General features: G+C 45.5%; 1 protein-coding gene and 1 pseudogene across 1 annotated transcript; one reads left to right on the top strand and one right to left on the bottom strand.

Moving 5' to 3' along the window:
- Window positions 1–4,922: 4,922 nt before the first annotated feature.
- LOC107535730 (eukaryotic translation initiation factor 2 subunit 3, X-linked pseudogene) lies at window positions 4,923–5,817 on the bottom strand (annotated as a pseudogene).
- Window positions 5,818–7,147: 1,330 nt separating this feature from the next.
- On the top strand, window positions 7,148–15,217 carry SOD2 (superoxide dismutase 2). Its single transcript, XM_087817725.1, has 5 exons — window positions 7,148–7,247; window positions 7,603–7,805; window positions 11,060–11,176; window positions 12,961–13,140; window positions 14,494–15,217. The coding sequence occupies exons 1-5, from the start codon at window positions 7,225–7,227 to the stop codon at window positions 14,637–14,639; spliced, it is 669 nt and encodes a 222-aa protein (XP_087673851.1). The 5' UTR covers window positions 7,148–7,224; the 3' UTR covers window positions 14,640–15,217.
- The last annotated feature ends 1,659 nt before the right edge of the window (window positions 15,218–16,876 follow it).

Below are 16,876 nucleotides of genomic sequence, written 5' to 3'. Positions count from 1 at the left end.
TTCAAACTCATTTTTTATTAGTTTACGTAGTACTGTCCTTTCCGGTAGTTAATGTGTTCCCTGAGGATGCAATCTGATTATAATTAGCTTCATGATGTGTGTGTGCCGGGAGCTCACTTTGAGCCCTTTGTTAATGATACCACTTCTCTAGCATCACTTTCTCTTTTAGCCTGGATCACTGATTTTAATTTTTTAAAAAATTTATATCTTTATTGATTTCAGAGAGAGGAAAGGAGAGGGAGAGAGAGAGAAACATCAATGATGAGAGAGTCATTGATCGAGCCCACAACCCAGGCATGTGCCCTGACCGGGAATTGAACCCCGATTGCCTAGGATCCTAGGTTGACACTCAACCGCTGAGCCACGCCCAGCTGGGCCATGGATCACTGATTTTATTTCAGCATTTAAGTGCTACTCTCAGTCCTATTAACAACCCCAGTTATGCAAAGGAAAAGTTGGTCCAGCATTTTCACTTAGATTCCTACCTGGGTAAAATGTTTGGTACAAAGGTTAAAATGGAAGAGAGAGAAGGAGGGAGGGAGGGAGGGAGGGAGGGAGGGAGGGAGGGAGGGAATGTAGCTAAGGTCACTCCATTAGTGGTCAGAGTTCACATCCAAGTATGTGGAAACACTGCCCCGTGGGAGGATGTGTGGCAGAGGCTGTATTTTCCAATCCATTACTCATTTTCTCTAGTTACGGAATTCCAGCCTTTTCCAGACTGGAAATGCTCACAGCTGAATGACCATGCTTTCCAGTGTCCTCCTAGCTAGGTGCAGCCTTGTACCTAAATTCCAAGTGGAATTGGGTGATCTACCACAAAGGATCCTTAAAAGGGAGACACCTGGGGCCCAACCTCTGCCCTCCCTGTTCGTGGAAAGGAGGTGAGACGGCTGGTGCAGTAGAAGCTACAGGGATCTTGAGGCAACTCTGAGGACAGAGGAACCTGAGTCCTTGATGACGCTGTCCTCTCAGCCCTGGACTGCCTACTCCAGATCTCCTCTACTTGAGGGAATGCACTCGTGTGTTGGATGCACTGTGGCTGGGTCTCTGTTAGTAGCATATGAATGCAATTAATAACTGGCTCAAAATGATTTCACCTCGACATTTTGCCTCCTCCAACCAACATGTTGGTCTAGAGTACGGTGAGTCTGAGGCTGGCTGTGAAGTAGCCTTCAGAAGTTTATTCAAGGGAAATCCACAGTCATGGTGCCCTGATGTGCCAGATGACATCCTGAGCTGGCTGGAGGAACTTGGGACAGACCCCAGTCAACTGTAATCAATCTAACTCCTTGCGCTAATTGAATGAGTACTGCTTACAGTGGTCACATAAAAAAGAGAGAGGCCTGTTTATTGGGTGTGGTAGGCAGAGAATGTAAGAAACTTTCTTCTCATTACCACCCATACCCCCAAGCCCTTGGTCTCAATCTCCGATACCCTCATAGTTGGGGTTGTCTTCTGGAAGGCTGTAGCTGATGCCAGACACTACGGTAGAGAACTCCCGCTGGACTGTTACTCTCACTTCCCCACTCCCGTCTTTGTTGCTTGTTCAAAGAGGGCATGTCCTTTGTGATAACTATGTGTGGTGCCAGGTGGGTACCAGACCTATCAGGGGGAAATCACTTCTTAAATTATATAAATATCTAATCGCTGCACTGTACACCTGAACTAATATAAAATAATATTGAATGTCAACTGTAATTGAAAAAAGACAAAAATTAAATCACACTTCTATTCCACCTCAACAGCATTTCCTACCCTTCTAGAAGTAACCGATATTCTATTCCTGGTGATTAACATCTCCAATGTGTTTTCTTATAGTTTTGCCAGCTCACTCTCTCTCATCCTGGTTTCGACAATACTATACGGTACATCTCAACTGCTGATCTTACCCTCCTTCCACTGTATTTCACATCCCATCTTACTGTAACTACCTGCTATATACTCAACTCCTTTACCCATTCTGGTCTCATCATATCTCATCTGATACCTGAGTAAATCAGAATATCAAGTTTGTTCATCCCTTCTCCCCTGCAAATGAGATGACTGAAGAAAAATGCAAAAGGGGAAGGGGAATATAGTCAATATTGCGATAGTTTACATGGTGACAGACTGTTACTAGAATTAGTGGGGTGATCACACTGTAAGGTTTAAAAATGTCAAGTCACTATATTGTACACCTGAAACTAACATAAACAATATAAGATTGTATACCAACTAAAATAAAATTTAAAAAATTAAGAAAAAGGCAGGTCCTAGGGGTCAATTTAAGTCTCAAAGTATCATCTGTACAAACAAGCAGCACATTGATGCAGTGACTGGGCTGTCTCCTGAGAGTGATATTTTGTTCTCACCAGGTCAAGTCCTTTTACTAGTGACTAATCTGTCACTAACTCTGTTGTTCCATCCCTCAAAATCCCCTCCCCATTTTAAAATATGTTTTTATTGATTTCAGAGAGAGGCAGGGAGATGGAGAGAGAGAGAAACATCAATGATAAGGGAGAGTCAGTCATTGACCAGCTGCCTCCTGCACACCCCCTAATGGGGATCCAGCCCACAACTCAGGCATGTGGCCTGATGGGAAATCAAACTGTGACCTCCTGGTTCATAGGTCAGTGCTCAACCGCTGAGCCACGCCAGCCTGACTCAATGTCCCTTTTTCCAGTTCTCATAGCCGGTACCCTAAAACTGGCTCTTGGTACCTCATGTTGGATTCATGCAACAACTTCCTAACTAGCCCTCCCCTCTTGACATCATGCCAGACTACCTTGTCTGAAAAACTACTTTTGGTGTGTCTCAATTCAGCTAAAATGCTTCTCAATTTCCTGTTACTAACCATATGTCTAAGGACTTCCATCATCTTTTCAACTCGAATGTCCTCCTCCGAACACATCCTTGTTTACATTCCCCTGCCTGCCAGTAAGCCCAGCCCTCCTGCTGGGAAGTCCTGCAGTGTGGTTCCCCTTGCTGTTCCCCAAAGCCAAAGCTAGTCATCCTTGGGGGGGGGGGGTGCAGAGGTAGGGGTTAGAGGGTTGTGAAGGAGGTGGGAGAAAATAACTGAAATTCTTTTTCCTCATGCTCTAAAGGGTAATTTATTTGAATCTATTAATTTATTTTCTCTCAAAATTGCGAAGATAGAGAAACAAACTATGAGGCAAAGGGAAACTGGTCTTTAAGAATTCGTGCCTTCGGGATTTTACTGGTCTAACAATCCTTTCAAGCCTGGAGCTGCTCAAAGGCGAACGTTGAATGTAAGGAGAAAGACTGTTTCAAACAGGTCCTGTGGCGTGCATGCCGCAGCAGAAGCTGGTCAGAGCACACCGTTTCTTCAAACCCGCGTTGATATATAAATTAGACATTTTTGGGGGAATGATTAATTTCTGGTAGAGTCAATCTAACATTATGTCAACTTTTGCATTTATTGTAGACACTATTTTAAGTACTAGAGGTTAAATTTTAATCACCCAAACATGAGAATAACAGCTACTACTAAGGCGATGAGCTGTGAAATTCATTCCCCAGCAATGCTTTGAAAATATACCCTGGCTAAGAGAAAATCAGACTTTTTCACATTTTTCAGTCATCTATTGTTGGCTTGTCACTCTTCTTATTTGACCCCAACCAATTAGGCACCAGTGTTTCTCAGCTCTTCAGCTAAGGGCCATTTTTTCTTCTACTTCTGTGCACACAGGATTAGTCAAAACAATTTTGCCCAGGTCGGCCTTGACGGCACTAACTCTCTCCTTTTGACAGGGATCCCATGTTCGCCACGAGCACTTCATTCTTAGACAACTTTTGTGTGTTTGCTGTTTTTTGTCCCCTTCAGAGCACACACCTAGAAACCGTCTAAGCAGGAAATGGGAGATTTCCAATTCTGTGAAGATCTCAGGAAAACCCCAACTGCACCATGTACCTGACCCACCATTCTGTCAGCCTGGCAGGAAGTGGGGTTGTTTTTTGTTCTAACTCCCATAAAACCTGCTGGAGCGTCATACTGAAGTTTATTATGTTTTGCAAACAGTGACTCAATTTTGGAAAAAAATTAGTTTACACGTGTTAACGTAGGAAATCACTCAAATATTAAGAATTGTGAATAATTTTTGTGAGTTTATTTGAGCCAAATGTTGACAATTGTCGGGAAGCCAGTACCTCAAAGGATTGAGGTAATGCTCCAGAGAATGGCAGTTTTGCAGTTTGTTTTATATACACTAGAATCAAAGGGGGAGACCTAAGTGGGTTACATGAAATCCAATAGTGATAGATTAGGGAGGTGGGAGAAAGCAAAGCAGGGAAAGCCCTGGGATTGGATAAAAAGTAACATGATATGCCCAGCCACCGTGGCTCAGCAGTTAAGCATCGACCTAGGATCCAGGAGATTGAGGCTCAATTCCCCGTCAGGGCACATGCCCAGGTTTCGGGCTTGATCCCCAGTAGGGGTCTGCAGGAGGCAGCCAATAACTCATCATTGACGTTTCTATTTCTCCCTCTCCCTTCCTCTCTCTGAAATCAATAAAGACATACTAAAAAAAAAAAAAAAAGTAAAATGATAAATACACGCTTCTTTTACATAGGTGGGTACAGGATAGCTAACAGTCAACAGTTAACAAGATATCAATAACAATGAGAAGGTTCCTGGTCTCTGCCCTGGTGCACTGAGCGCCCGGAAAAAGGGGAAATGACTGTTTTGCAAAGGTATGTATTAGGTATGTTATCTGAGATGCAAAAGACAACCCACAGGCTTAAAGTGAAAATTAACCTTTGTGAAGGAAATATACTGCCTTAGGGCGTGACTACCCACCACAAACTGCTTATGTTTAAAAAGTTTTAATTTCAGACCATCCTTTGTGGTTATGTTAGGCCTCTGAGTTTGCAAGGCCTCCACGCAGGCCTGCCCTGAGCCTGTCAGGTTAGCGCGTGGCCCCTTTTCATCCACATACAGGTTTTCCTTCACCATCTATGGAAGCAATACCAGGTTTGACTTCTATCTCCTGGCCCACCTTTAATTCCCCTTTTAGAATACGACCACCAGGTACTCCCGCCCCCAGCAGAGCCATCAACTTCTCAGCCAGGTTTGTTGACATCAAAGGAGCTAATAATAAGTATTTCAATATTGTTTTTTAGCTGAACAGAAATTGGAATAATAGGAGCTCCTTGGGGCTACTGTACCTTTCACAAATGCAAGGATCTGTTCATACTGTTTTTTAGCCAGGCTTGCTTTTACCAAATCAATTTTATTTTGTCAACTCAACATATGCTTTAGTTTCATTTCTACAGCAGCCAAATGTTCAGAAGTATGAGGCCGAGGACAAGACTAATTGCCAGCTGTCAACAGAAGAGCTGCATCCATCACTGCTGCAGGGTTCGGTGTGGTAGCCATCGAAACACCGTGGCCAGGACAGACGACAAGGGAAACATGTCTGGCTAATTTGAAGTTCCCTTTGGTCCCAGGAATGTCTGTAGGAAAGTCATGAAGTGTGCTACCTCCACAGGACCTGTAACATTCTGGCGGAGGACAACTTGAGTCATCAAGCGTATAAATGTTAGCATTAGAATATCCAAGCTTGATTGTAATATTTCTTTCTAGTTCATTTTTGAACCTGACAATGTGAACTCCAGAAACAGCTCTTATACCTGTGTATTTCCCATGAGTTACATGACCAATTGCACCCGTATTAATTGTGCCTTGTCTGCTGGTAACTTCACATGGAAGTGGCCTCAACTTGATAACATCCAGTGCAGTGAGATGAGATCCTGGGCAGAAAGATGTGGCAGCCTGAGTCGCTCCCGCCCCCTACCCCCCTGTACCCCCACCCTCGCCATTTTTGCGGGAGGGCTGAAATTTTTTTTTTTTTTAGTAAAGTGTGTTTCTTTTTCTTTTTTCTAAATATATCTTTATTGATTTCGGAAAGAGGAAGGGAGAGGGAGACAGAAACATCAATGAGGAGAGTCCTGTAGATCGGCTGCCTCCCGCGCGCCCCCTGCTGGGGGCTGAGCCCGCCCTGGCACGGGCCCCCAGGGGAAGTGAACCCGCGACCTCCTGGTGCCCCAAGGGCGCGGGGCACTCGGGATTGTTTTTAACAGCTGAGAAAGCATTTGACTCCTACAGCTTGTCAGACTACTGGACACTGTAGGAAACAACCCTCAGCTGTATTTCTTTTTTTTTCTTTTTAAAATATATTTTTATTGATTTCAGAGAGAGGAAAGGAGAGGGGTAGAGAGAGAAACATCAATGATGAGAGTCATTGATCGAGCCCACAACCTGGGCATGTGCCCTGACTGGGAATTGAACCCTGATCATCTGGATCCCAGGTCCACGCTCAACCGCTGAGCCACGCCCGGCAGGGCAGCTGTATTTCTTTAATACAGCGGCTGGTTCATGGAAGCCACTCCTAACAAATACTCAAGACGACAGGCAGGTCTCAGCACCCAACAAATGATGGACCCCGAGTTCTGACCTTCCTCCTTTACTTAATAACCCTGTTCTCGGGGCAACCTGCTTAACTTCGGAGAACTCGACCTGCAGTCTCGAGTGGACACCACCTACCGGGGAGACGCGGCTAAGCGCGCGCACCCCCGCGGCGCGCCCCGGCCGCTCGGTGCTCTGCAGCCCCGGCCCGGCTCCGGCCGGAGGAGGCCCCAAGGTCAGCTCCCGCGGACGGGGCCGGGCCGGGGCGGGGCGGGGCCTGCAGCGTCGCGGCGCCCGGGCGCCTTCCCCTCGGACGCGCTGGGCCGGCGCCAAGGCCGTTCAGGGAAACGGGAGTCGTTCCTCCGGGAAGGTCGCGGGCCCGGGGCTGCCCCAGCGCTGCCCCCTGGGAAGGGGCGGGGGCGCACTCGCACCCCCGCGACCCGCCCCGCCCTCCGGGACCCGCGGGCCGCGCCGCCGCGGGCAGGGCCGTGGGCCGTACCATCTGACACGGGGGGGGGGCGGGCGGCCTTCCCCGGGGCCGCGCGCGGGAAAGCGCGGCAGGGGCGCCCCGCGGCTCCGCGGCCCCCTGGAGACGGGGTCTCTGCCCCCGTTCTCGCGCCCCGTGGGCCCAGGGCGCGGACCGGGCGTGGGCGGGGCCGCTCCCGGGGCCGCGCACCCCTCGGGGTGGGAGCGGCGAGCAGGGGGCGGGGCCTCGGCCGCGCCGTGTCCTTGCGGCGCAGCCTGCTCGCCGGTTCACTGGGTCGCTCCGGGCGGTCATCGCGGCGGCTCCAGCTCCGAGGGGCCTTGTGCGGGGCGTCACCATGTTGTCCCGGGCGGCGTGCAGGTGAGGCGCCCGGGCCACGCGGCGCGGCGGGGACGCGGTCCGGGCCCCGAGGGTGAAGGGCAGGGGCGGCGGGGTCGAGGGCACCTTCGGGGCGCAGGTGTCGCGGGACGCTGCGGGCGGCCCTGCCTGAGGGCAGGTGTGCGTGGGGCCCGACCAGGTGCTGCGGGGCCGGGACATCAGCGTTAGTTTAACGCTTCAGGGAGTGTGGCTGGCGGGCGAGCGAGCTATTGGAAAAGAAGGCCCCGGGGCGCTGCGTGCCCTCAGCCTCCCGCCTCAGCCTCCCGCCTCAGCCGCCCGGGGCGCGCTGGCAGCGACCGGCCCGCCCGAGCGCAGCGGCCTGTGCTTGTCCTTGCAGCACGAGCCGGCAGCTGGTGCCCGCGCTGGGGTCCCTGGGCGCCAGGCAGAAGCACCAGCTCCCCGACCTGCCGTACGACTATGGCGCCCTGGAGCCTCACATCAACGCCCAGATCATGCAGCTGCACCACAGCAAGCACCACGCGGCCTACGTGAACAACCTCAACGCCACGGAGGACAAGTACCGCGAGGCGCTGCAGAAGGGTAGGTGCGGGCCCACCGCGGCCCCCAGAACCGCCCGGCCACGGGGCGGCCGGCGCGCCTCCGCCGAGGCTCCTGTGTTCGCACGGCTCCGTGCGCTCTTGGAATTCCCAGGGAAAGGATCCTTGTGGGAAACGGAAACAGGCTCGTGTTTACTTACGAACGTTTAGAATTCAATGAAAATGTAATATGGAGTTACTATTTTTTTTTTTTTAAAGTCCGGTTGACAAAACCAGTCGCTCGGGGACGTTGCGTGTTGTGCGCCTGGGGGTGTAGGTGGGAACAGTGTGATTTAATGTTTCTGCACAAAACACTCTTACACTTTCGACCTATTAGTTTAAGCAGCGTTTGCAGAGTAGGTAATTGACAGTCGTGTTTCCAGACTACAGGTATGGCCCCATGAGCAACACAGTTACAAGCGTATTTTCCTTAAACAGACCTATTTTCGTTGACTTTCAGCCCTGTGAAGTAGGTGGAGTGAATTTTGGACAGCAGCATCTTGTTGACTGGGGGGCACCTAGTGGGAAAGTGTAGTATTTCAGCCTGACTGTGTGCGAGGCAAATGGCTGCACCAGGAGGAAGCCGCGTCCCGGAATGCTTGTTTACCCCGACCTCGGAAACCCCGAGCGTGGCAGGAGGCTCTGCATGCCGTAGGAGTCTTGGTGGCTTAGGGCATAACACTGTCGGTAGCAGTGAGGCTGGGGAATATCCCAGTTGTGAAAGTGTTTCCTGTATGACAACATCTGACACCGGTGAACCCCTCTCTTCAATATTTGAAAAACAGATTACTTTCCCTCCTTGTGCAATCGAAGCTTTACTTGTTTAATGAAAGTCACTGGAAAAAAAAGCTTTATGTCACTTTCTGTATTGCCTGTAAATAAGTACCTGCAGAGCTTTTTTTTTAATTTAAAAAGTTATATTTTAAAAGTTGTTAAAGAGCTAAATCTTCATGTTTGAAATTTGGGATAAAAGGAGTATAAGTAAAATTACAGCCTCTCATCACATACATGTAAGATGCTTTTCAAAGAAACACTGTTTGACGGAAGAAAAAAACTGAAGTGAAGTCAAAGAAAACGTTGAACTTCAGAAAAGTTCTTAAAGGCAGATCCTAAGTCCCCCCAAATTTCTGTTAAAATTGAAAAATTATTAACTAAACTTTAAGAGATTGAAATTATTAAACAAATTCTCAATAAATATGTTTCTTTCCCATTAGAAAAATGTAGTTACTGTTGACTTATTAAAACACAATTTAATAAACTTACATTTATTTTTAGGGTGACTTTCCAAGAAAAATTGATAAAGGGAGACACTGATCTGTGAGAAAATTATTTTGTAAACATAACAGCAAAAAGTTGGCATCTTAAAAAAACTCTTAAAGATCAACTACGCCTTCAGGTACACGTGGTCCTCTCCTCTGAATTGCTAACCAGCTGGAGGTGTGGCCTTGTTTCAGGAAACAGTAGTATTTCTTACATTTGTTCTTAGTGTGCCTTAGGAACAGAAGTATAGAGCTTTTCTATGATGTAAACTTTGAGCAGTGAGTGCTCAGTGGTTCTTTGTGTCCTTCACTTTGAGTTCAGTTCATCTGTAACTTCTAGAAGGCATAGAAAAAACATTTTATTTTGCCTGCTTGTCAAGCAAGGTAAGAAAAAAAGCCTTTAAACATGACATTCTTTTTTTTTGAGTACTATAGATATCAGAATTTTTTTACCTAGAAACTACATTCAGCATATTCAATGATCTAGTCAGTCAACAAGCATTCATTGAGTGTCTGCTCTGTATGAGGCAATTTCTCAGGCCCTGGGACACAGCAGTGCATGGAAGTCCTTGTCCTCACTGGAGCATCCATTCTAGTGGGGAGACAGATGAACAAGTAAATATGTAGGATGGCAGGGGTTGTCTTAGAAAAGCAAGTAGAGGATTTGCCCGTTTTTTTACTGTGGTTAGAGAAGGCTTCACTGATAGGATTGGTGGTTCAGTAGGAACTTGGAGAAACGAGGCAGTGAAGCATCAGGCTGCCTCTGGTGTTTCCCCATGGGAAGCTGGGCAGCCCTAAGCTGGGAGGGCGCTAGCTGCTCTTGTAAGAGCGCCAAGGCCAGTGTGACGGGCCGGGCCAGCTAGGAGCTGTGGAGGGTCACTCGGGCGTGTAGGGCGGGCATTTCTGTAGCTGATTGTAAGGACCTGGGGTTCACTCTGAGAGGAGCAGCCTGTGGAGGGGTTTGCCTAGAGGAGTGCTCTGATCCATGTGGCGTCTATAAGAGCCTTCTGGCCACTGCTTTGAGAACAGACTGTTAGGGCAGATGTGGAAGCAGGAGATAAGCGCCTGAGGGTGGCAGGAATGCTGGTGGGAGGTAGATGCTGCTGGTCTGCACCAGATATCAGAAGGCATTGGATTTTGCATGTGCTTTTTTTTTTTTTTTTTTTTTTTTAATATCCCTTTATTGATTTCAGAGAGAGGAAGGGAGAGGAAGAGACAGAGATAGAAACATCAATGATGAGAGAGTCATTGATTGTCTGCAGCCCGCAACCCGGGCATGTGCCCTGACCGGGAATCGAACCCTGATCTCCTGGAACCTAGGTGGAAGCTCAAATGCTGAGCCACGCCCGGCTGGGCTGCATGTGTTTTAACGGGAGAGTGGGCCTTGCTGGTGGATATGCTGGTGGGTTAGGAAAGGAGTCAAAGATGACCAAGTTATCAAAATGGCCTGAGGAGATAGCTGGCACTACTGAGATGGGGAAGCCCACAGCAGGAGTAAGTTTGGGGTTGGAAATCTGGGGCTCGGTTTTGAATATGTTGTGTTTCTTGTTAATGTAACAGATATTTCTCAGTGAATAGTTGTCTACCTAGATTAGAAAATGAGAGGTGGAAATTTCCATATAGTCTATATATGGAACCATACATTTTAGCATTCCACTGTTTTCTTCTATCTTTGTTCTTCATTATTTCATTTGCTGAAATCTTTTCTATCTAAGAAAACTGAATTCTTTGAAGCTCAGAAGTGAATTTCCTTCTAGCTTTGCCACCCCTGCTGTCTCATTAGTTGTTTGGCCTGGTACCAATCACCTGAAAATCCACTGGGACAAATAATTCGGGAAGGTCTTTATTGGTAGAATCTGAAATTGTAGAATTTTAGGATCTATAATATGTTATAGATAAGCTGATCCAATTATGACATTTTACAAACAATAAAATAGTGCGTAGAATGGCTGGAAAAGTAAAAATTTTTTTTAAATGTATTTGCATTTTAACATTTCAGGTGATGTTACAGCTCAGGTAGCTCTTCAGCCTGCACTGAAGTTCAATGGTGGAGGCCACATCAATCACAGCATTTTCTGGACAAACCTGAGCCCTAAGGGTGGTGGAGAACCCAAAGGTCAGTATATGTTGGTACAAGCTTAGCTACATTTTGTGCATGATAGGATTGACTGTTGATTTGTTTTGTTTCCCTAATTTTCTCTGAGGTATCATAATAGCATATTTTTCATAGCAAGGAGTGCAGTCAAGTTGTAGTAACTTCCAAAGGGACATATGTATGAATGGAGAGTGCATTTGGGGGGTCGTGTCATCAGATTTTATATGTACATACATGTAATATCGCATATGGTGTCGACTTTTGGTTGAAATGCTCTGTGTTGTACATTAGGGAAAGACCAAGAAACGGTTTTTAGAAAAGACAAGATTTCACTTACTAGCTCTAGGACCTGGGGTGAGATACTTAACCCTTCTGAACCTTCCTTTCTTCCTCTATATATTATAATAGGGCTGTTTTGAGAATTAAGTAAGTTATTACATTTAAAGTACATAGAGTAGTGCTGTTTGCTCTTACTTTACTACTCTTCCTAAGAGATAAGAAGTCAGTTGTCCCAGAAAATTAGGTTTTCCAGGAGAGCTGCAGGTGACGGGAGTACAGGGCTGATCGTCTGGCCCCTCCTCTCATTCACTTGACTTTCTGTGCAGTGTGCGGAGACTTTAGTTATCCCCCTCACCCTTGGGAAGGTCTGGGGCACAAATATAGCTCCCCTCCTGTTTCTGGGCTTCTGGGATGTACCTTAAATTTGTGTGTGTGTTGTGTTGTGTTTTTATTTATTTAAGTAAGTCTATTGATTTCAGAGAGAGGAAGGGAGGGGAGAGAGAGAGATTGAAACTTCAGTGATGAGACAGTCATCATTGATTGGCTGCCTCCTGCACGCCCCCAACTGGGGATCGAGCCCACAACCCAGGCATGTGCCCTGACCGGGAATGGAGCCACCATCTCCTGAATCCTAAGTTGATGCTCAACCGCCGAGCCACGCCCAGCCGGGCTGTGTGTGTGTTTGAATTGTGTTCTAGAAGGCATCTTATGCACTCGAAATAAACAATTTCATTAGGAAATAACACTGAATGGGGGAGTAAGTATGGGAAGTTGGACAATTTATTTCTTGTGAGTTAGGTCTTCAGACCATAATTGAACACTGTTGAGGTTTTGTGAGTTACCAGAGTATCAGAGACACCCCTATTCAATCAACAGGTGTCGGTACTCTGCCACTTTGTGTTCTCTGCATCACGGTGTTCCATCGTTTGTGCTTATAACATGATTGCTTTTAACAGAGAGGTGATATTTTTGGCCTAGTTGAGTTGGTTGATGTGGTCAGTCTAGAATTCTATATTGCTACAGAATAAAATGGCTGTAGCCCTTAAAGTGTACCCTTAGTTCAGTAATAGAAAAGAAAAATCACTCCTTTTAAAATGCTATCATTGAGATAAGAAAGATCTAGCCCACCTTGGAGAAGAACCAGATAACAGCCGTAATGTTTTATTCCCAAATTGAGACAGAATAGGTAGAGTAGAAGTTGAAGTAAAATTTTTACTGAGTGGAAAAAAAGAAAGCTAATGGAAAATATTCTTTCTTTCCTGATGGCAATAGCACAGTGAAGGAAGAAATCCTCCAATGCTTCAGTAATGAACATGTGAATTACAATTGAGGCCTGGGACACTGGTCTCAGGGCAGAGTAGCATGGTGTTGTGGAGGCTCATTGGGTTTTGTTGTGTCTTCTGTATGGTGTTGTCTAGTTGTATCTTTGGCCATAGGACAAGAATACTTTAATATATGTAATAAAATATTGTAACTATTGCCATCTGCTCATTTGTGGGTGTTCTTTGGATTTTTTTTTTTAATAGGGGAATTGCTGGACGTCATCAAACGTGACTTTGGTTCCTTCGCCGCATTTAAGGAGAAGTTGACTGCTGTTTCTGCTGGCGTTCAAGGCTCAGGTTGGGGTTGGCTTGGTTATAATAAGGAACAAGGACGCCTGCAGATTGCTGCTTGTTCTAACCAGGACCCCCTTCAGGGGACAACAGGTTAGATCGGAAAGTTGTTACCCATTCTTTCAGGGCAGATGGTTCACTATGAGGCCTTTAACTTGAAATATGAAATACTAGCCATGTTTAAGCCTATAATGAGCATGTACTTATTTGAGCAAATCTTAACAGGTGATACCCAGAGTCTGTGTAAGTAAAAGTGCTTTAAAAGTTTTCAATATTTTGAAATCTTAAATTTTATAAAAAATAAGCGCATGTAATTTTACAGGTACATTAACAAAAAATGTTTTAGACATAAACTGCTTCATTTGACAGTGAGTTTGTATCAACTTACATAACTGTATGCACTAAGACAAAAAACTAAATATAAACAACAAGAACAAGGAAAAGAGATCTGATTTCAAACCTTGGACTCACTCTCTCCTGAGCACTTGTGGTCAAACTGGGAGGCGAGCTCAGATTTCCAGACTACTGCCTTGGGGGGTTTTGGTATAGGACAATATTTGGCTTAGAAGTGCCAGACTGGGCTCACCCAACCCTTTTTTATGTTAGTAAGCTCTTTAGGAGAAAGAATCCTAAGTCATCTAGCAGGTAGCGGGACATGTGACCTTAATGTAAAGAAGCCAAAGCGACACTTTAACATCAAACAACAGCGGTTCTCAGCCACCTGCTCTACCTCCACACATCAGAAGATTTGGTTACGTGACTCTTCAGTGGACATACTCAGAGTTTTCCAGAACCTAAACGGCTCTTGGGGGAAAGTGAGATATCACAGAATTTGTAAAGGCAGCAAAAGATTTGTGAGCACTGCGTGCTGTAGGGAGCCGGGTATACCTCTGAAGGTACCCCACTGGAGACGCTGTGCTTTCCAGGTGAAACCTGGCTATGCCTTCTGTGTATCTCTGCAGTCCTATTCAGTTTTCCCTGTTAACTTGTTCTTTCTTTCTGCATCTCAAACACTTATTCTCTAAGACTAACAGCCTTGGGGAGCAGAGCAGGCTTCTCATCACCTCCCTGAGTACTCAGGATCTTCGGAGTGTCCTCTGTCACTCCACAAATGGCACACTCTTACTGAGACCCCCACTGAGAACTGGCTCTTAGGTAAATCTGTTGGTATTTTAAGGACAGCTATTAAAATACTGTAGTTAATTGATTTTCCCAGGTTTATTTTTACCATTTTTAGTACTAATCACATTTTCTTCCAAACAGTAAAGTTTAAAATTTTTTTATAGAAATATTTATTCTTAGGCACATTTTCTCTTTATGTAAGAAACTGAGAAATGTATGAGAATGTTGTAAAGTGTAATAGTGGATACATAGGATAAAGGTTAAATTGGGAAGATGCAGTGTTTAAATGGAAATTATAATTTTTGCTTTTTTTCTTTCCAATAGGTCTTATTCCACTGCTGGGGATTGATGTGTGGGAGCATGCTTATTACCTTCAGTATAAAAATGTCAGACCTGATTATCTAAAAGCTATTTGGAATGTAATCAACTGGGAGAATGTAGCTGAAAGATACATGGCTTGCAAAAAGTAAATCGTCAGCATTACACTGAGGACACCAAGCTCTTTCCGGTGTTTTTGTAGTAGTGCGGAGTACCTCAGTGTACCCGTAGCTGCTCCGTTGTAGCGTTTCTGAATGTAGCTTATTCAGGTATTTGATAAACACAATTTAATGCTATGAGTAATTTCTTGTTTTAAAGTTTTGTTATTGGGCATCTGTTTGAAGATATTAAATGCTTTGTATGATTTAGTCTTTTGGTTGAACATTTTCTTCAGAGAGCTAAAATACCCAGGAGCTTAGAAATGTCATCATAAAGCCATCAGAAGTATTGCATCCCTGTACCATTGGGGCCCCTATGGAAGCCTTTCTGATTCTGTTCTTCTGCATTTATAGGAAATCTACACATTTGCCCCTGTTGTTTAACAATAAAATATTAAAGCTTTTCCCAAGGGAAATACTTAGTTTTTCTATTGAAAATTGCTTGTTTTGCAAGTAATCCTACGTCTAGTATTATTTCTGGTAGGCCTCACCCTGCGGTCTCTTAATTATTTGTGGTCACATGTTGCACAAAGTTAACACCATTTTGTCATTAAAAAATATGTATAATGTGATTGCCAATTGAGTGTTGCTTTATTCTTAGAAGGAAGTAGTTGTGTACCTGAATTTCTCTGTAGCGGGAAAGATGAAGACTTGTATGTGAAATTTTGTTCTCACATAGAAGAGTGTATTGTATAAGTGCTCAGAAGGGATACATTCAGGCCTGGGTGATAAAATCAGTGATAGGGATGAGGCCACTGCTTCCTCCTTTCAGGCCTTTTGTGAGCACCCACCTGCCAGGTGCTGCCTTCCCAGAAAATGGCAGTGGTTCCTGGGCACAGCAGCAGTGTGCCTCCTGCAGGAACAGTCATGCTTAAAGACTTATTATTGAGTCATTCTGCCCATTTTGATGTTTTTCTTTTCTTTTAGAAAATAGTCACTATAGAAGCTTTATATAGTTGAGTGTTTTCAATAAAGGGAAAACTGCACATAATACTGCGACAGCATATCAGATTATGTTCCTGTTTTGTTGCAAAAGGAGCTGTTTGCACATGGCACGGTGCCATGGTGTATTTGGCTCAACATTGTGTGTTCCATGTTTCAGCATCTTCCTTTTTTTTTTTTCTTTTTTAAATATATCTTTATTGATTTCAGAGAGAGGAAAGGAGAGGGAGAGAGAGAGAAACATCAATGATGAGAGAGTCATTTATCTGCTGCCTCATGCACGCCCCCGACCAGGGATTGAGCCTGCAATCCGGGCATGTGCCCTGACTGAGAATTGAACCCCGATCACCTGGACCCCAGGTCGACACTCAACCACTGAGCCACGCCCGGCAGGGCCCTCATTGTCTTTTTTTAAAATTTGATTTTAGAGAGAGGAAGGGAGAGAGAAAGAGAAGCATCCATTAGGTGCCCCGTGCAGGTACGCTGAATAGGATGGCACCTGCAGCCTGAGTATGTGCCCTGACCTGGAATCAAACCCTTGACCTGTCAGTGCACTGGACAGTGCTCACCCAGCTGAGCCACATTGGCTAGGGCCTCATTGTCTTAGTGGCTGTAGAACATTTTATCAATCTTACACTTCCTAATTGGTTCTACAGTTCTCTTACTGAACACTTCATTTGTTTCTGTTTTATTACAAATAATGCTGTTGAGCAACCCATAGAGAGGTTTTACCTTCCATTGCAATATTTTTTCTATAGAGGTTTTATTCTTAAACCTATTTAGTAGCAGGATTATTTTCCCAAGTTCATCCCCCCCTTAATTTTTTTCATGGAAAAATGGAGTAACTTAGTTTCAATATGGAAGACTGAAGTTTTTAAAACAATTCAAGGCACTTTGAGGATTCAGTGAGGAAAGCATGCAGGCTTTGTGCATTGCCAGGTGTGGAGGCTGATGACTACCATGCGCGTGGGCACGTGCGGACTGAAAACGCTTCAGAGACCGACGGTCTTTTCACAGCGCAGTAAAGGGACCTGCCCCGAGCAGCAGTGATCACGTGGTTGCTGCTTGCATCCGTCGCCTGTGTGCCTGTGTCTGTGCCTGTACACCAGGCAGTGGGCCGTCTAGAAAAGGCAGGACCTTGGTGAAGGATGAGCTTTTGAATATGTGTGTTCTGCTAGGTCATGGTGTGTACTGAACCAAGATATGCAGAGACTACTGATTTATATAAAGCTCTGACTTACTGAGCTTTAAGATTTCAAAGACATTCACTTGAAATTTCTCGGGCTCTG

This window comes from Miniopterus natalensis, chromosome 5 (assembly GCF_054644295.1).
Source record: "Miniopterus natalensis isolate mMinNat1 chromosome 5, mMinNat1.hap1, whole genome shotgun sequence".
Taxonomy (NCBI): Eukaryota; Metazoa; Chordata; class Mammalia; order Chiroptera; family Miniopteridae; genus Miniopterus; species Miniopterus natalensis.
The sequence above is the reverse complement of the archived record's forward strand: the minus strand, read 5'-3'. Positions and strand labels throughout refer to the sequence as shown.